General features: G+C 36.4%; 1 protein-coding gene across 1 annotated transcript; it reads left to right on the top strand.

The window, feature by feature from the left end:
- Positions 1-15,355: 15,355 nt before the first annotated feature.
- Positions 15,356-16,210, top strand: LOC131613751 (uncharacterized). The gene is made up of 3 exons (XM_058885396.1): positions 15,356-15,713; positions 15,762-15,805; positions 15,875-16,210. Exons 1-3 carry the CDS (start codon positions 15,356-15,358, stop codon positions 16,208-16,210), a joined length of 738 nt encoding a protein of 245 aa, XP_058741379.1.
- Positions 16,211-20,908: the final 4,698 nt, after the last annotated feature.

Consider the following 20,908-nt stretch of genomic DNA (forward strand, 5'->3'; position numbering starts at 1 on the left):
TTTAATCTTTATTGGGTTAACAATCCATGAAGCCCACCCAATTCCTACTACACCCCATCGACCACCCCTGAACCCCTCCTGAACAGCTTTGGTTTGTTGATCTTGGGCCTATTGTTGTGGATCCAGCGCCCCTTTTTATTCACACCCCTCCTTTTTATTTCTTTTGGTCCATTTATATTAAGTTTTTATTTTAACTCGAACATATGTTTATCATTTCTAAGTTCTTATTATTCCCTTATAAAAATATAAAGAAACATGCTCTTAATTTATTTTTATTATTAAAAATCCCAAAAAAAAGCATTAGATTAATCTTTCAATCCAAAATCAATAAATCTTGGTCCAATGTCAAGTCGTTTCAAATAATTTCTCGATCCAATGTCGAGTTTTCTTCTTCACAAAAATATTTTTAACCATACCGAAAGATCGAGTGACAATTGGTGAACACCTTTTGAATACCTCGAGTCTTTTGGTTTAAAATACATTAAATAAAAAGTTTTCTTAATTAAATCATAGAGATCAAGTGACAAGGGGTGAACACCTCTTAAATACCTTTGATCCTTTGAATCAAACATTAAAAGTTCTTTTTTTAAGAATCTTCATTAATCAAACCAAGAGATCAAGTGACAAGAGGTGAACACTTCTTGAATACCTTGATCTTTTGAATTAAAACACATTAATCAAACCAAGAAATTAAGTGACAAGAGGTGAACACTTTTTGAATACCTTGATCTTTTGAATTAAAACACATTAATCAAACCAAGAGATAAAGTGACAAGGGGTGAACACCTCTTGAATACCTTGATCCTCTGAATCAAAACAAATTAATTAACAAGGACAACAAGTGACAATGGGACTCGCTCCTGTTGAATACCTTGGGTAAAGACGCGCTAGGTGAACACCTATGCTCAATCCTTTACTAAACATCCCTTTAAAAAACAATCTCAATTTCATTCAAACCTTCTTGCCTTATGGCTTTTTCATCTTAAAATCTCTTTTAAAACGAGACACTTATTTAATTCTAAAATGCGAACATACTTCCACATGTGAAGATCGAATATCTTCCACTCGAATGCGATGATGGCCAAAATCTCGTCTTACTCTTGATTTAGTCATCCATTCTTGTAGTGATCTCTTATCCATGTGGGCGTAGTATTGTCTCCATTTGAAAGCGACCGAGTACCTTTCGCTAAAATCAACCAACAAACTTTCGTGGTTCTTAGCCCGAACTACGATTGCTCTGACTTTCCCATTGCACGAGGGAATACGTAGGCACAAGACACAAATGTCTTGGCGAGTATAATAATAAAAAATATTTTCTTTTTCTTCACAATAATAATAAAAAACCTAAAAACCTTTTCTTTTACCTTTTCTCGATCAATAAGCAAAAGAACGCAAACATCACACTAACACTCAAACACGAAACTAACTAAATGGGTCCCATCTAGTACGATGGAGGTGAGGGGTGCTAATACCTTCCCCTTGCTTAACCGACTCTAGAACCCTAATTTGGTAACAATGACCAACTTATCCATTTCTTTTTCCTTTGTGGGTTTTATCGATATTTTCCCTTTCCTTTTGGAATAAATAAAATTTGGTGGCGACTCTGTTGTATTTCGAGTGTGTGAACACGTTCGAGTACATTTTTACCGCTACAGAAAGTGGCGACTCTGCTAGGGACATCCTAAGAAAGTCAACCCTAGTTTAGTTTGTTTTGTGTAAGAGTGTGTATCTTTGTTTATTTATTCTTGCGTTTCTTTATGCTTATTCTTATGTTTTTTATATTTAATCTTGTGTTATTTATGTTTCTTTACTCTTGCTTTACCGCTTTCTATTTATTTTTGTATATACTCATTTATGGGTATGGGAATGATACTTGAGTGAAGCTCTCAACCCGAGCTTTTGAAAAACAAGAGAAAAACATAAGTTAGGAGGTGGTTGTGTAGTGTTAGTCCCCAAGGTGAACACCTTGAATGGCTAATACGAAGACCCCACTTGGAGGAGACTTATTCATGAAATTTGTCATAAGATGGTTCGCCCGTCGCATGATGAAAATCTGATTTCGTCGTTAACTCCAAGAACCTTTAGAACCTGTTCCATCTAAAGAAGTTATGTATTGATCCCTAAGGTGCACACCTTGTATGATTGGTACGATAACCTCACCTAGAGGATGCGTAATCATGAATTTGTCATAAGATGACTCGCTTGTGGCATGGCAATATTGTGATTATGCTTGGATGCCTCTAGGAACCATTATATCCAAAAACTCTAGAGCTAACCTTGTAAGGGGATTCTTGGGTAAATAACTTAGAGCTGTCCTAAATTAAGGAAGCTTCCTCGATAGAATGTTCTGTTACCATGCCTTGCATACAATATTGCATGACATTACATATCATTTGCATCATGCATACATCCATGTTGTCCTTGTACCTCATTCCAACTATCTCTTTCATTTAGTCATCTGTCAACTGTCAAACTGGTTCCTCCACACGAGTACGATACTAGAGCCAACATCAGACGAAGAATGGCAGAACAAGAACAACACAATGTTGAAGTTAGAATGGAGATTGAGGATCGGAAGTCAGGAATGAGCCAACTCACATAAATGTTGCAAGTCCTGATTTCCAGAGGAGAACCACCTCAAAGGACTGTTATTCAAGAGGTCGCCGACGATGTTGAAGACCCTATTCCTGTTCAGACGCCTGCCACTACATGGCCCGAATTTAGTTTACCTCCGAATTATTCTTTGCCTCACGCCATTACTGCTATGTTGGGCCAACCTTCACAACCAATGTTCCAAGCTCCAATCATGACTGAGTCTCCGCCAATTATGCACGCTGTTGCCCAAACCACTTATGAAAATCCTCTCTTTGAGTACCATGCTTGAGATCATCAAAGTGAAAGTCAAAGAGAAGCTGGTGACATTGATGAAGTAAAAGAACAGTATCAAATCCTGGAGAAAAGACTAAGAGCCATGGAAGGTGCTGATTATTTTGGGGTTGCTGCTGAGAACATGTGCTTAGTTTCGGATTTGGTCATACCTGCCAAATTCAAAACTCCTGCGTTTTAAAAGTACAAGGGATACACTTGCCCAAGAAGCCATTTGACCATGTACTACCGCAAGATGGATGCCTATACTAAGAATGACAAACTCCTTATTCATTGCTTTCAAGATAGTCTGACTGGCGCTTCCCCGAAGTGGTATATGGGACTTGAGAAGAACCGTATTCATTGTTTCCAAGATTTGACTGATTCTTTCATGAAGCAATACAAGTACAATCTAGACTTGGCACCTGATCGCCGTCAACTGCAAAACATGTCTCAAAAGGAAAGAGAGTCCTTCAAGGAGTATGCTCAACGCTGGAGAGAGCTAGCTTCTCAAGTGGAACCTCCATTGACTGAAAAGGAATTGATTGGCATGTTTATGGACACTCTCTCACCTTTCTATTGGGAGAAGATGATCAGAAGTATGTCCTACAACTTTACTGACTTGGTGACTATTGGTCAAAGACTAGAGGAAGGAATCAAGAATGGCAAGGTTACCAATGTTGTTGAATCTTCTAGTGGGGCAAGGAAGTCTTATGGAAACTTCCACAAGAATAAGGAGAATGAGACGAATGCTGTGATTGATGAAGGCAGAAGACCTCGTCAAAGGCCTAATAACTATGATCAACCAATTGTAGTTACAGTTGCTCCTGTGACCAAGGCTCCACAAGTTTAAGCTCCTCAACCTCAAGCTACTAATCAGAATCAGAACCGCTCTGACACCCGCTTTGATCCTATTCCTATTTCATACACTGAATTGTATCCCACGTTGGTTCATAAAGGTTTGATTACGACTAGGGCTCCACCTCTGCTTCGAGACCCTCCTCCAAAAGGATTCCGATCTAACCTTCATTGTGAGTTTCATCAAGGTGGTATAGGCCATGACTTGGAAGGTTGCTATGCACCGAAGACTAGAGTGCAAGAGTTGATTAAAGAAAATATGATATATTTCAAGGATATCAATCCCAATGTTGTCAACAATCCCTTGCCAAAACAGAGTGGCTGAAGATAAATCAAGCCAAGTTACTTCCCTAAAGCCAAGTGTTTCAGACAGGATAGCTCCTCCTCGTCACTGATTAGTCACTAGGCCTTGTTTCTTTCAGTTTGCAATTTCTTTGTTTTGTTTTGTGTACTGCATTTAAATTTTTTTTGTTCTTGAATGTTTAATTTTAATGTAATGAGCATTGCGTATTTTGATTGAATTCATTGTGTTTACCTTTATGCTTTCTTTTTCAAAAATCTATATATATATATATATATATATATATATATATATATATATATATATATATATATATATATATATATATATATATATATATATATATATATTTATATATATATCTTGTTCACTTTCTTTTACCAAACTTTTTTTTATGCAAAGATTTGAGGGAGGATGATGAAAACAAAATACCCAAGTAGTTGAATTGTATGCTTTCAAATAAAACTTTGCTGATGATGTACAGACATTGTTTCCATTCCCAAACACTGGAGAAATAAGGAAGTTAATCCCTCGTCAACCCCTTTGAGCCTAGAAGTTGGTGTTTCTTTCTGTATGAAAAACCCGCAATTTTAACCTGTGGCAGGGTAGTTCTCAGTTAATTTGGTTGTGCATTCCATTTCAAGAGAATCATTAAGTACACCTTTCAATAAGGGTTTCAATCAAAAGTGACCAAAATGGTTATCATTAATCATTATCAAGGCAGTCACTATCTTTCCGATAACAAAAAATATTCAAGGAAAAAGCCCGCTAAGTCAAAACCTATGAAGGAGACTTAGGAAAAATTGGGGCATCCCGCTGACTGTGATCTCAAATGAAACAGTTTAGGTAAAAGTTAGGGACAATAGAAACAAAAAAAGGGAAGTTAATAAATTCCTTGAACAACAATAAAAAGTTGTGACTATCAAAAGGAAGAAGTGACTGTCATCTCAAAGATTTCCTTGGTCTTTAAACCATCATCATGATCATAGGTGCAATTCCAAAGCCTCTTGGAACCTGAATGCATGATTTGAGTTAACTGAGCGTAGGATTGGAGATCATCGCGAAGAATGGGGTGGGTACAAATATACTTTGAGCTTATATCCTTTGCTTCTGAAACCGTGAACCAAGCCACGTTACAACCTCCGAAAGACCTAATTGAAGCAAGGTTTATTTTGAAATCATACTATAACAAGGTTGCGTTAACCTGACTCTTAAAGATTTTTGCAGATTGTTTGTTTTACCATGCCTTTGCTTTATCCATCACTCTGAATGTCTAGACCTTTATGTTTGGACCTTTGATTCATTTACTTTACATCAATAATATCATTCCTACAATGACTTTGATTTCAAAATATGCTTTGAGCATTGCATTAAAATTACCATTTTGAATGAACATTTTATTTGCAAGTACTCATGTTTTAGGAAGTTTAAATAGTCGAGAAACTTGATATGTGATCCTATCAGGGGAACATTACTTCAAGATCATGTTATTCAAAAGTTATACTGGGGGCAAGTGTTACCAACATTCATTTCAAGAACTGAAGCAAGGATCAGTTAACAATCAGTCAATCAGGGGCATTTTCCTTCAAGTGATCACCAAGCAGTTTATCAGTCCTTCTCAAAAGGATCACCGATATTACAATCTTCCCTCATAAAAGAGTCTACCTCAGTTGTCATAACCAATTGCATTACATTGATCATTCACATATCATACATAGAAAATTCAAAATCATGCATCTAAACAAAATACATTCTTGTATGACAACACAAGATCACTGTCAACATGGTCTTGTAATATCGGTGATCCTTTTGAGAAGGACTGATAAACTGCTTGGGGATCACTTGAAGGAAAATGCCCCTGATTGACTGATTGTTAACTGATCCTTGCTTCAGTTCTTGAAATGAATGTTGGTAACACTTGCCCCCAGTATAACTTTTAAATAACATGATCTTGAAGTAATATTCCCCTGATAGGATCACATATCAAGTTTCTCGACTATTTAAACTTCCTAAAACATGAGTACTTGCAAATAAAATGTTCATTCAAAATGGTAATTTTAATGCAATGCTCAAAGCATATTTTGAAATCAAAGTCATTGTAGGAATGATATTATTGATGTAAAGTAAATGAATCAAAGGTCCAAACATAAAGGTCTAGACATTCAGAGTGATGGATAAAGCAAAGGCATGGTAAAACAGACAATCTGCAAAAATCTTTAAGAGTCAGGTTAACGCAACCTTGTTATAGTATGATTTCAAAATAAACCTTGCTTTAATTAGGTCTTTCGGAGGTTGTAACGTGGCTTGGTTCACGGTTTCAGAAGCAAAGGATATAGGCTCAAAGTATATTTGTACCCACCCCATTCTTCGCGTTGATCTCCAATTCTACGCTCAGTTAACTCAAATCATACATTCAGGTTCCAAGAGGCGTTGGAATTGCACCTATGATCATGATGATGGTTTAAAGACCAAGGGAATCTTTGAGATGACAGTCACTTCTTCCTTTTGATAGTCACGACTTTTTATTGTTATTCAAGGAATTTATTAACTTCCCTTTTTTTGTTTCTATTGTCCCTAACTTTTGCCTAAATTGTTTCATTTGAGATCACAGTCAGCGGGATGCCCTAATTTTGCCTAAGTCTCCTTCTTAGGTTTTGACTTAGCGGGCTTCTTCCTTGAATATTTTTTGTTATCGGAAAGTTAGTGACTGCCTTGATAATGATTAATGATAACCATTTTGGTCACTTTTGATTGAAACCCTTATTGAAAGGTGTACTTAATGATTCTCTTGAAATGAAATGCACAACCAAATTAATTGAGAACTACCCTGCCACAGGTTAAAATTGCAGGTTTTTCATACAAAAAGAAACACCAACATCTAGGCTCAAAGGGGTTGACGGGGGATTAACTTCCTTATTTCTCCAGTGTTTGGGAATGGAAACAATGTCTGTACATCATCAGCAAAGTTTTATTTGAAAGCATACAATTCAACTACTTGGGTATTTTGTTTTCATCATCCTCCCTCCAATCTTTGCATAAACAAAAGTTTGGTAAAAGAAAGTGAACAAGAGATATATATAGATTTTTGAAAAAGAAAGCATAAAGGTGAACACAATGAATTGAATCAAAATACGCAATGCTCATTTCATTAAAATTAAACATTCAAGAACAAACAAAGTCTAAATGCAGTGCACAAAACAAAACAAAGAAATTGCAAACAGAAAGAAACAAGGCCTAGTGACTAATCAGTGACGAGGAGGAGCTATCCTGTCTGAAACACTTGGCTTTAGAGAAGTAACTTGGCTTGATTTATCTCTAGCCACTCTGTTTTGGAAAGGGATTGTTGACAACATTGGGATTGATATCCTTGAAATATATCATATTTGCTTTAATCAACTCTTGCACTCTAGTCTTCAGTGCATAGCAACCTTCCAAGTCATGGCCTATACCACCTTGATGAAACTCACAATGAAGGTCAGATTGGAATCCTTTTGGAGGAGGGCCTCGAAGCAGAGGTGGAGCCCTAGTTGTAATCAAACCTTGATGAACCAACACGGGATACAATTCAGTGTATGACATAGGAATAGGATCAAAGCGGGTGTCAGAGCGATTCTGATTCTGATTAGTAGCTTGAGGTTGAGGAGCTTGAACTTGTGGAGCCTTGGTCACAGGAGCAACTGTAACTATAATTGGTTGATCATAGTTATTAGGCCTTTGACGAGGTCTTCTGCCTTCATCAATCACAACATTCGTCTCATTCTCCTTCTTCTTGTGGAAGTTTCCATAAGACTTCCTTGCCCCACTAGAAGATTCAGCAACATTGGTAACCTTGCCATTCTTGATTCCTTCCTCTAGGTTTTGACCAATAGTCACCAAGTCAGTAAAGTTGGAGGACATAAACATGCCAGTCAATTCCTTTTCAGTCAAAGGAGGTTCCACTTGAGAAGCTAGCTCTCTCCAGCGTTGAGCATACTCCTTGAAGGACTCTCTTTCCTTTTGAGACATGTTTTGCAGTTGACGGCGATCAGGTTCCATGTCTAGATTGTACTTGTATTGCTTCATGAAAGAATCAGTCAAATCTTGGAAACAACGAATACGGTTCTTCTCAAGTCCCATATACCATTTTAGGGAAGCGCCAGTAAGACTATCTTGAAATCAATGAATAAGGAGTTTGTCATTCTTGGTATAGGCATCCATCTTGCGATAGTACATGGTCAAATGGCTTCTTGGGAAAGTGTATCCCTTGTACTTTTCAAACTCAGGAGTTTTGAATTTGGTAGGTATGACCAAATCTGAAACTAAGCACATGTTCTCAGCAGCAACCCCAAAATAATCAGCACCTTCCATGGCTCTTAGTCTTTTCTCCAGGATTTGATAATGTTCTTTTACTTCATCAATGTCACCAGCTTCTCTTTGACTTTCACTTTGATGATCTCAAGCATGGTACTCAAAGAGAGGATTTTCATAAGTGGTTTGGGAAACAGCGTGCATAATTGGCGGAGACTAAGTCATGATTGGAGCTTGGAACATTGGTCGTGAAGGTTGGCCCAACATAGTAGCAATGGAGTGAGGCGGAGAATAATTCGGAGGTAAACCAAATTCGGGCCATGTGATGGCAGGCCTCTGATCAGGAATAGGGTCTTCAACATCCTCGGCGACCTATTGAATAACAGTCCTTTGAGGTGGTTCTCCTCTGGAAATCATAACTTGGTTATTTAACCCAAGAATCCCCTAACAAGGTTAGCTTTAGAGTTTTTGGATATAATGGTTCCTAGAGCCATCCAAGCATAATCAGAATATTGCCATGCGACAGGCGAGCCATCTTATGACAAATTCATGATTACGCATCCTCTAGGTGAGGTTATCGTACCAATCATACAAGGTGTGCACCTTGGGGATCAATACATAACTTCTTTAGATAGAACGGGTTCTAAAGGTCCTTGGAGTTAACGACGAAATCAGATTTTCATCATGCGACGGGAGAACCATCTTATGACAAATTTCATGAATAAGTCTCCTCCAAGTGGGGACTTCGTATTAGCCATTCAAGGTGTTCACCTTGGGGACTAACACTACACAGCCACCTCCTAACTTATGTTTTTCTCTTGTTTTTCAAAAGCTCGGGTTGAGAGCTTCACTCAAGTATCATTCCCATACCCACAAATGAGTATATACAGAAATAAATAGAAAGCGATAAAGCAAGAGTAAAGAAACATAAATAACACAAGAGTAAATATAAAGAACATGATAATAAGCATAAAGAAATGCAAGAATAAATAAACAAAGATATACACTCAAACACAAAACAAACTAAACTAGGGTTGACTCTCTTAGGATGTCCCCAGCAGAGTCGCCACTTTCTATAGTGGTAAACATGTACTCGAACGTGTTCACACACTCGAAATACAATGGAGTCGCCACCAAATTTTATTTATTCCAAAAGGAAAGGGAAAATATCGATAAAACCCACAAAGGAAAAAGAAATGGATAAGTTGGTCATTGTAACCAAATTAGGATTCGGGAGTCGGTTAAGCAAGGGAAAGGTATTAGCACCCCTCACTTCTATCGTACTCGATGGGACCCATTTAGTTAGTTTCGTGTTTGAGTGTCAGTGTGATGTTTGCGTTCTTTTGCTTATTGATCGAGAAAAGGTAAAAGAAAAGGTTTTTAGGTTTTTTATTCGAGTTATTTCTTTTTCAAAGTTTCATTTTAGACTCCATAGATTTTTGTTATTACTTTAAAAAAAGGAGATGACAAAAAAAATTGTGTGTTTTATCTTTTTAGGTATAATTAGTTTTAGATAATTTAATTTGTTTGTTTTATTTATTTTCATTTTTAGGATTAGTATTATTTTTATTTCAAGATTATCATAATTTTTATTTAGTAAAAAAATGTATAAAACAAAAAAAGAGAGTGTTTTCATCTTTAGTCTAAGCCCATTTTTGTGGGAAGCCCATTACATACAAAAACAAAAAAAATATAGTAACTTCTTTCTTGGCCCCACATTATTCTCTTCATCTCCATCAATTGCCTTTCACGATCCCTAAAGATTCTCTGTTCAATAAAATTACAAGCTACAACAGTCCAAATACCCTGCAAGATGATGCTCAACCTGCACAACTGCTGTTCCAATGCATCCAAACATTGCACCAAAATGTCAATACAAAATCTGCATCCAAAAAGTCAAAAATCAGCAACCAATTTTGTTCAAAATCCTACCATTTTCCCCCCAATTCTCATCTCACCCTCTCTATATAAACATAGGCTTATCACAACAATAAGGGGAGCCACACGGAAATGGCACAAAAAAAAAACTCTGTCCAAAATGAATCCCAATCTTCCTCCATTATTTTCATAAGCTTGTAGACTGATTCCTCATTAATCTTCACACATTCATATGTAATTGCAAGCTTCTCAATCATACTTGGTTTTGATGAACACAATGTGGATACCAACTTTCATAAAGGATGTGCAAAAAAAATATCAAGTCTTAAGCAAATTCACACCATTTCAAGTCTTGAAGAATTGTGAAGATTTAAATCAAGCTAAAGCGTCAAAGGTATAAATAGTTCTCACTTTGATATATAAATGTTCACAAATATATTCTACATGCATTTCATATCATACTATAAAAGTTTCATACCTTAGTAAACATTTGAAACCTTTTTCAAAATCAAAATTCTAAGAAAAGGTTCCAGGAACCGGTTCCTCCCTAGCTGGGAATCGGGTTCCAGCTTTCAGCAAAACTATGGCTCTGGTTTTTACTACTAGGAACCGGGTTGTACCCCTCTGGGAACCGGTTCCCATGTATTAAAATTCAAACTTCTGTTGTAACGTTTAGCAGGAACCGGGTTATCCCAGGCAGAAACCGGTTCCTACTGAACCAATGTGTCTTTTTCTTGCATATTTGAACCCAAACGAAATTGTATTCTTTTAACATAACCATTGCATTGTTTCATGATTATATAACCTTTCCAAAGGGTGTTTAACACACTATATATTCTGCAACTTTCATATTCATAAATCACCTTCTTCATTAACAATTCATAAGCATTAAAATTCTTCATCTTTCAATATCTTCAAGTGTTCACATAAACCAGAATTTTTGGTGAAACTTATCATACACATTTTCATTGAGAAATCTTTACAAGTTTCATACATTCGTTTGTGAACACTTATATACTTATTGAGAATTGTTTTACTTGAAGAAGAAGATCAATCTAAGATTGATATTGCTCTCCATCTTTCATCATAAACTCTTGTATAAATTCAAAAGATTATTTCTCCTTACTATCCAGGATTGTTGGAAGTAAGTGTTGTGCTTGAAGAGGATTGTTCTTCATTCACATTAGTGTTGCTTGATCTTAAAGGTGTTAAGAACCTTTGATCACCCTATAGGTTAGATAATAAGCATAGGCTTGTACAATAATTCTAACTATAGTGAAATCTCTTTCGTGTTTGAAAGGGGACTGGAGTACTCTCAGATTGTGAGGGGAACCAGTATATATCCTTGCGTTTTTTACCTTTCCGCATTTTATCGCTTTCATCACTATTACCAAGAAAAGAAAAGAACCATTCAACAACCTTCAAACACTTAACCAAAAATTATTAGAAGTATTCTCATAAAACCGATTTTTTTTGAATACCTAATTCACCCCCCCTCTTAGGCATATCTGATACTTACATTTGGCCTCAGAGCAAGTTATAGGTAACTTGTTCCTAAAGATCCAGAATGGCTTCCGCAAATCCTGTTTTCAAAGATGGTGGTAGTAACAACAAGCCTCCATTGTTATGTGGTGAATACTTTGACTTTTGGAAAATCTGAATGAAGGCTCATTTAGAAGCACAAGGAGAAGAAGTATGAGAGGCTGTCCTAGAAGGTCCTCATGTTCCTGTAACTGTCGTCGATGGTGTTGGATCAAATAAACCTAAATTGTCATGGGATGATAACGATAGAAAGAAGGTTCTTGCTGACAAGAAGGCTATCAATCTTCTTCAAAGTGCTCTTAGTATGGATGAATTTTTCCGAGTATCGGCATGTACATCGACAAAGGAAATATGGGATACTCTTGTTGAAACTCATGAAGGTACCACTGAAGTTAAAAGATCAAGATTGAATACTTTAAGTCAAGAGTACGAACTGTTTAGAATGAAGCCCGGAGAAACTATTCTTGATTTGCAAAAACGATTCGTACATTTGACAAATCACTTGAAGGCACTTGGTAAGACCCTCACTACCGAAGAACTTAATCTTAAAGTGCTAAGATCTTTAACAAGGGAGTGGCAACCAAAAGTGACGGTGATATCCGAAAAGAAAAATCTGTCAAAATTGACTTCGGCAACATTATTTGGAAAGCTTCAGGAATATGAGACGGAACTTGGAAGATTGGAAAAGCATGAGAACTTAGAGAAGAAATCCAAAGGCATTGCATTAAAGGTAGATTCAAAAGAAAGCCAAATGAAAGATGCATCGGATGAAGATGAAAACTTCTTGCTTCTTGTAAAAAGGTTAGGCAAATTTTTTGGTCATAAAAATAATATTGATAATGCTAACTATGTCAAAAGAAAGAAATTCTCAAAGCATAAGGATAAAGAAGCATTCACTTCAACACAAGAAGGTACATGCTATGAATGTGGGAAACAAGGACACATAAAGCCGGAATGTCCAAAACTTTCTAAGAAAAATGGATTCAAAGGCAAAAAGGAGTTCAAAAATAAAAAGGCCTATATAGCGTGGGAAGATAATGAAGTAAGTTCCTCATCAGACTCTGATAGTGATGAAAGTGCAAATCTAGCACTAATGGTATCACACCATTCAGATGATGAAGAAGGCGAGGTTAGTTATGATGATTCTCTTTTTGATAATGGTGTACAAGGTGCAATAGATGAATTATTAAAAGAGTGCAAAATTCTCTATAAAACTAATTCATCTCAAAAGAAAATAATATCATCTTTAGAAGAAAAGTTTAAAATAATAGAAGAAGAACATAAATATGAAAAAGAAAAAATGATTAGTGTTCAAAAAGATAATGTTGCATGCAAGAATTGTGAATCACTTTCCTTCCAAGTTGTTCAATTAAAACGTGTTTTAGAAAGATATGAAAAGGGACAAATTGGATTGGAAAATGTTCTTAGCACACAAAGATACTCCAATGATAAAAGTGGACTTGGCTTTTCAAAATTTGATCAACCAAGTTCCAACAACACTATCTTTGTCAAGGTTAGTAAACAACCAATTCAAGAGAAAGTGAACAAGTCTAAAGTAATGCAACATTATCCTAAAAGGAAGAACTTTGTTAAGAAGAAATCTTATCCTCCTAGATATAGAAGTAACTTTGAACCTATTTGTTTTTATTGTGGTATTATTGGTCACACACCCAATGCTTGTTATGTAAGAAACTTTAGTGTACCAAGTGGGCATTATGTGTGGGTTAAGAAAGGAACTAACTATGATGGACCCAAAGCCACTTGGGTACCTAACAAAACTTAATTTGTTTTGTAGGCTTGCTTGAAGACCACTTCAAACCTATGGTATCTAGATAGTGGTTGTTCAAAGCATATGACAGGAGACCTAAACCAATTTTCAGATCTAAGGCTAAAGGCCAAGGGTTTTGTCACTTATGGAGATAACAATAAGGGAAGGATCCTTGGCAAAGGCAAAGTTGGTGCACCACCTTTCACATCCATTGAAGATGTTCTTTATGTTGAAGGACTAAAGCATAATCTTCTTAGTTTTAGCCAACTTTGTGACAAAGGCTTCAAGATCAAATTTACTAAAGAGGAATGCTTGATCATTGATGAAGTCACCAATGAGGTAAAACTCAAAGGTACAAGAATTAATAACATTTTTATGATTTCTTTAAATGATTTATCTTTGAAAGTAAAATGTCTTTTGGTAAACAATAATAATGAATCATGGTTATGGCATAAAAGAGCAGCCCATATTCATATGGATCATTTAAATATGTTAACCAAACATGATCTTGTTATTGGCTTACCTAAGATAAAGTTTGTCAAAGATAAATTATGTGATGCGTGTCAAAAGGGAAAACAAACCAAATCACCTTTCAAACCAAAGAATGTGGTGTCTACAACAAGACCACTACAATTGTTGCATATGGATTTATTTGGTCCATCAAGGACAAGAAGCTTCGGAGGTAATGTATACGCTTTAGTTATTGTTGATGACTTTTCTAGATATTCTTGGACTTTGTTTCTTGTGCAGAAAAGTGATGCTTTTAAAGCCTTTAAGAAGTATGTAAAACAAATCCAAAATGAAAAATCACTAAAGATTGTATCCATAAGAAGTGATCATGGTGGAGAATTTCAAAATGCATCATTTGAAGAGTTTTGTGAAGAACATGGTATCTCTCATAATTTTTCAGCACCAAGAACTCCACAACAAAATGGAGTAGTTGAAAGGAAAAATAGGTTTCTAGTGGAACTTGCAAGAACAATGCTTAGTGATGCAAATCTTCCTAAATACTTTTGGGCGGATGCGGTTAGTACGACATGTTATGTTGGAAATCGAGTAATCATTAGACCTATCTTAAAGAAGACTCCATATGAACTCTTCAAAGGAAGAAAGCCAAACATTGCTCACTTTCACATTTTTTGATGCAAGTGCTTTGTTCTCAACAATGACAAAGACAATCTTGGTAAGTTTGATGAGAAATCCGACGAAGGTATATTTCTTGGTTATTCTCTTTCTAGTAAAGCATATAGAATTTATAATAAAAGAACTTTAACTATTGAAGAATCCATGCATGTATCCTTTGATGAGACTAACACCTCTAAGGAGGAAATAGTTGTTTGTGATGATAATGATCCTTTAGATTTACCCCCCGAAGAACTTTCAAATGATACAATTGTAAAGGCACCGGAAATTCAACAAGAAAGTGTACAACAAGAATCAAACACCAATGATCTACCAAAAGAATGGAGAACTCATAGAGACCATCCTATTGATAAAGTTATTGGTGATATTAGCCAAGGAGTTTCAACAAGATTAAATCTCAAAGATTCTTGCTTACACATGGCTTTTGTTTCTCAAATTGAACCTTCCAAAGTTGATGAAGCCTTAGGAGACGATCAATGGATAAATGCAATGCAAGAAGAATTAAATCAATTCGAGAGAAATCAAGTTTGGGAACTTATTCCTAGACCAAGTGATAAACACGTCATAGGTACCAGATGGGTGTTTGAAATACTTTAAGATAATCAAGAGTGTGCTTGAAATACTTTTAAGGAAAGTGATTCCGTTTGTGATTCAGCCTGGATCCATTCGATCTTTCCGATATTTCTAACAATCTTAAAAGTATTTATTCTTCAATGGCTTCCGACGCTACAGTTTCAAGCATCACAGTTATTATGAACCAGGATCTTGTCAAATTGGATCGTTTTGATGGAACTAACTACACCATATGGCAAGACAAGATGACATTCCTTCTGACTGCCCTGAAGGTTCACTATGTCTTAGATCCTGACTTAACGCCAATTCCAGAACCAACAGATGATGATTCTGAAGAAGTTAAGAAGGAATGCAAGAAACATAAGGAGGACGAACTATTGTGTCGTGGACATATCCTAAATACATTATTTGATCGTCTCTACGACCTCTATACGGATAATCCCTCCGCAGTTGAGATATGGAAAGCCCTCGAGTTTAAGTTCAAGGCCGAAAAAGAAGGTACGAAATTTTTTTTTATTTCTAAATACTTTGATTTTAAATTTATAGACGCCAAACCCATTCTTCCCCAAGTGCACGAATTGCAAGTTCTGGTAAACAAAATCAAAGCGGTGAAAATAGACATCCCTGAGACTTTTTAAGTTGGTGCAATCATTGCAAAGTTGCCACTTTCGTGGAAAGGCTATAGAAAGAAATTGTTGCACAGTTTTGAGGAATTTTCCTTGGAGAAAATCCAGAAACATCTTCGAATCGAGGAGGAATCAAAGGCAAAGGAAAAATCAGAATCTGCGGGTCTTTCCAAAGCCAATGCTGTGACCAACAAGGAAAGAAAGAAGCATGATGGCAACAAACGTCATCTAGGACCAAAAAAGGAACACAACAAGTTCAAGAATCCTGGGGGTCAAAAGGGTCCAAAGAACGGATGCTTTATGCTCGAGATTACAGGCACAACAAATCAAAAAATGAGATCAATGTTGTTCATGCAAATGATGACATAATTGTTACTGTGAGCGAAATTATGGCAATCAAGGGCAAGGTACAAGGTTGGCGATACGATACATGTGCTACGGTGCATGTCTCCTATGACAGGGCTGCATTCAAAACCTATTCTGAGACAAATGATGGACAAGAAGTACAAATGGGAAATGAAGTACGATATAAAGTTGTTGGAACTGGATCGGTCGAACTCAACTTTACTTCCGGAAAGAAAATTACTCTTGTCAATGTGCTTCATGTCCCCGACATGAATATGAACCTTGTTAGTAGGGATTTATTGGGAAAACCTGGTATTAAATCTGTTTATGAATCGGGCAAACTTATATTGACCCGTAATGGTGTATTTGTTGGAGAAGGATATTCCGCTAAGGGAATGATCAAACTATGTATTACCGACAATATGATTAATGAAATTTCTAATTCTGCTTACATGCTTGATTCCGTGTCTTTATGGCATAATAGATTAGCACATACTGGTATTAGTTCAATGAAGAGACTAATTAAATCTGGAATGATATCATGTAACATTAATGATTTCAACAAATGTGAATTATGCGTTAAATCAAAGATGATTAAAAAACCTTTCAAAAATGTTGAAAGAAAGACAAATCTACTTGATCTTATACATTCAGATTTGTGTGAATTTAATGACATGTTGACTCGTGGAGGAAATAGATATTTCATCACATTCATTGATGATGCTTCTAGATACACATATGTATATCTCTTAAAGCATAAAGATGAAGCTTTTAATGCCTTTAAGATTTATAAAGCAGAAGTAGAAAATCAATTAAGTAAAAGTATAAAAGTCCTTGGGAGTGACAGGGGCGGTGAATACTTTTCTACTGAATTTGATGCATTTTGTGAAGAACATGGCATAATACATGAATTTTCGGCGCCTAGAACACCACAACAAAATGGCATAGCCGAAAGAAAGAATCGAACATATCAAGAGATGATGAATGCCATGTTAATAATGCACTCAGAATTACCTTTCAATTTGTGGGGCGAAGCTTTACTACCCGCTTGTCACATAATTAATAGAATTCCTTTAAAGAAAACTGGTATTTCTCCATATGAGGTATGGAAAAGCATGGCACCAAATATCGGTTATTTCAAAGTGTGGGGGTGTGTGGCTTACTACAAAAATATGGATCCTAAGAGAACCAAGTTGGGTCCTCGAGGGATAAGATGTGCCTTTGTTGGATATGCACAAAATAGTAAAGCATATAGACTCTTAAATTTAGAGTCTAATGTCATTTTTGAATCCCGGGATGTAGAATTCTTTGAAAATCTTATCACTAAGGATAAAGAATCAGAGTCGGCCACAAATAAAGAATATTGTGAAGAAGATTCTTCTCAGACTGTAAAAATACAACCTGAAGGCACTTCTCGAATCATTGAATCACAACCCGAACCTAGGACAAGCAAAAGAGTCAGGAAAATAAAGAATCTAGGACCAGACGAAATTGATTCTCAATCCATTTCGTTTTATCTGGTCGAAGGAAATAGTACGAAATTCGTTCAAAGTATTCCGGTCATTCTTCAAGTAGGGGATGATCCTAAAACTTATAAGGAAGCAATAACTTCCAGGGACTCCTCTTTTTGGAAGGACGCTATCAAAGATGAAATGGATTCAATTATGTCCAACCACACCTGGGAACTTGTCGACTTACCAAAGGGATAAAGGCCCATTGGATGCAAGTGGGTGTTCAAAAGGAAATATCATAGTGATGGTACCTTGAACACTTATAAAGCAAGATTAGTGGCAAAGGGATTTAGACAAAAGGAAGGTATAGATTATTTTGACACTTATGCACCAGTAACAAGGACAACCACAATTCGATTGTTGTTTGCTTTAACCTCTTTGAATGATCTTATAGTTCATCAAATGGATGTTAAAACAGCGTTCCTAAACGGAGATCTTGATGAGGAAATCTATATGGAACAACCAGAAGGTTACATGCTTCCTGGAAATGAACTAAAGGTGTGCAAACTTATCAAATCTTTATATGGCTTAAAACAAGCACCAAAACAATGGCATCAAAAATTTGATTCTACAATATTGTCAAATGGATTTATTCCTAATTCTTGTGACAAGTGCTTATATACAAAAGTGCACAACAACACTATAATATTCTTGTGTCTCTATGTTAATGACATGCTAATAATTAGCAACAAAATGAATGGAATTTTAGAAACAAAGAAATTTCTAACTTCCACTTTCAAGATGAAAGATCTTGGACTTGTTGACACAATTTTAGGAATAAAAATCAAGCGAAATAGTGGGGGTTATGAACTTAATCAAACACATTATATTGAGAAAATGCTTGATAAGTTTAAACACCTGAAATTCAAGGAAGTGACTACTCCATTTGATCATGTAGTCAAACTTGAAAAGAATGATGGAAGAGCAGTGGCTCAACTAGAATATGCAAGTGCAATCGGATGTCTTATGTACTTAATGCAATGTACCAGACCTGACATATCATTTTTAGTTAGTAAAATGAGTAGATTTACTAGCAACCCGAGTAATGAACATTGGAAGGCAATCACGAGGATTTTTGGCTATTTACTGAAAACCAAAGATCTTGGCCTTCATTATGGTAGGTTTCCTGCCATATTAGAAGGATATAGCGATTCGAGTTGGATATCAAATGTTGGAGATCATAAATCTACAACTGGTTGGATATTTACACTAGCTGGAGGAGCATTTTCTTAGAGGAGCAAGAAACAAACAAGCATTACTCTTTCGACCATGGAATCAGAGTTTGTGGCTCTCGCTTCCGCTGGTCAAGAAGCAGAATGGTTGAGGGATATCCTTTTAGAAGTTCCACTGGCTAAGGATAATGTTTCAAAGGTTATGATACACTGCGATAGTCAGGCCACTCTAGCAAGAGCATTCAACAAAGTGTATAATGGAAAGTCTAGACATATAGGACTTAGACATTCGTTCGTGAGAAAATTGATTAAGGATGGAATCATTTCACTCACGTATATATGAACAAGCTATAATTTGGCTGATCCGTTTACTAAGCCACTGGCCAGAGACTTAGTAAAAACAACCTCAAGAGGCATGGGGTTGAAACTCCTTAAGTAAGAGTTCCGACAACGGAGACAACCCAATCTTACGTTAACAGAACATTAACTTCAAGATTTTCAATGGGTAACAACAATTTGTTGATTTTGATAATTGTTGAACATTTCGTGATAATGTTGACCTTAAAACGAGGGTTGGGTTTTACTTTAAAAACTCTTAATAAAGTTCAATACCAAGGGTACGTGTCTTGTGGAAAAGGACACAATATGAACTTCACCTATGTGGATTTCGAGATGGTGCCGTCTCAAAGTGAGAGTTGGAGTTTCTCTCATGAAAAATTCATGAAACAGGATAGCACATGGCCATAAATAAGTGCTAAGCGAGTTATGTAGAGGGAGAACCTTTAAAGATTGTATGTAATGCAACACCGGTCTAATCACATGGATTCATGGTTTAAAAGCTTTGCTACCTAATATTTCGATTAAAGTTTATGTTGTCCTCACTAAGGTTATGTTTTAAATCGAAAGATACCTAACTGTATTAACACTCTTTATATCTAATTTCTGGAATTATTAACTTTGTCATTATTAGAACAAGTGGGGGATTGTTAGAAATTATGAGTTTAATTTCATATAGTTGTATTCCAAAATGACAAATGTGGAATAGAGTTAATTGGCAATAAATGCTTCATAAATAGTCCCACATAGAAAGTGGAGTAAACTTTAAAAGCATTTATAAAGTCTTTGGATCAATGTACTTTCCAAAGAAGCCAAAGAGGATAAGTGCCACATAGACATATGTGGTGGTCCCAAGCCTTATGCCACTTGTCTCTACCAAAAACACTCTCGCCGGTGTCGCCACTAACGACACCGGCTCCGGCTCTGGGACCGGGTCCGAGGGCGTGGGTGTAGAGCACTTAGGCACGTTGCATCGGAGCGATCGGGCTATTCATGGCGTTAATGAGGCGGCGCCGGTGGTGCTCTAGCCTCCTCCGGCGGGCGGCCCGGCCTTCGGCTGGAATACTGCGAATTTGTTTTTTGTATCGCTCCAGAATTGATCACTTCCTAAAGTTTGAATGTTGAAATTTGAATTCGAAATACATAACACTTCATGAAGTGATGCATTGTATTTTTTATGAACAATTGCAAATATACATTGAAATGGTGTTGATTCATCAAGAGTTGCAAACTTGTGAAACAACACTTGCATGGCCTATAAATACATACTTCTTATTTCGAAATCAACACACAAAATAATTATCCTCTAATATATTTTCCAGACAGCTTCCTTGCATTCGAGTTTCTTCACCGGTCTTGTGCAGACTCGAGTAAGGCTGAATTATCCTGGGTATTCAGCCCGTTCCAACTCTAAGACAATCGAGAGTGTGCTTGAAATACTTTTAAGGAAAGTGACTCCGTTCGCGATTCAGCCTGGATCCATTCGATATTTCCTATATTTTTAACACGGTATGTCGTGTTGTTGTTGTTCATAGAAGAGAGTGACCGAGAGTGACTGAGAGATTGAGAGATCAGTGAGATTGCTGTTGTATTTTTCCAGAAAAATATCATGAATAGAGAGAGACCGTGAGAAATTTTGAAACAGAGAAAAATCAGAAAGAAGAGTAGATGAACAAGTGGGGTGGCCTCCACCTAGTAATGTT

Source organism: Vicia villosa, linkage group LG6 (genome assembly GCF_029867415.1).
Source record: "Vicia villosa cultivar HV-30 ecotype Madison, WI linkage group LG6, Vvil1.0, whole genome shotgun sequence".
Taxonomy (NCBI): Eukaryota; Viridiplantae; Streptophyta; class Magnoliopsida; order Fabales; family Fabaceae; genus Vicia; species Vicia villosa.

Coding starts and splice junctions, on each gene's coding strand:
- LOC131613751 (XM_058885396.1), top strand. CDS start 15,356: ATGGCTTCCGACGCTACAGTTTCAAGCATCACAGTTATTATGAACCAG. Junction 15,714..15,761: donor GTTCAAGGCCGAAAAAGAAG/GTACGAAATTTT, acceptor TTAAATTTATAG/ACGCCAAACCCATTCTTCCC. Junction 15,806..15,874: donor TGCACGAATTGCAAGTTCTG/GTAAACAAAATC, acceptor ATCATTGCAAAG/TTGCCACTTTCGTGGAAAGG.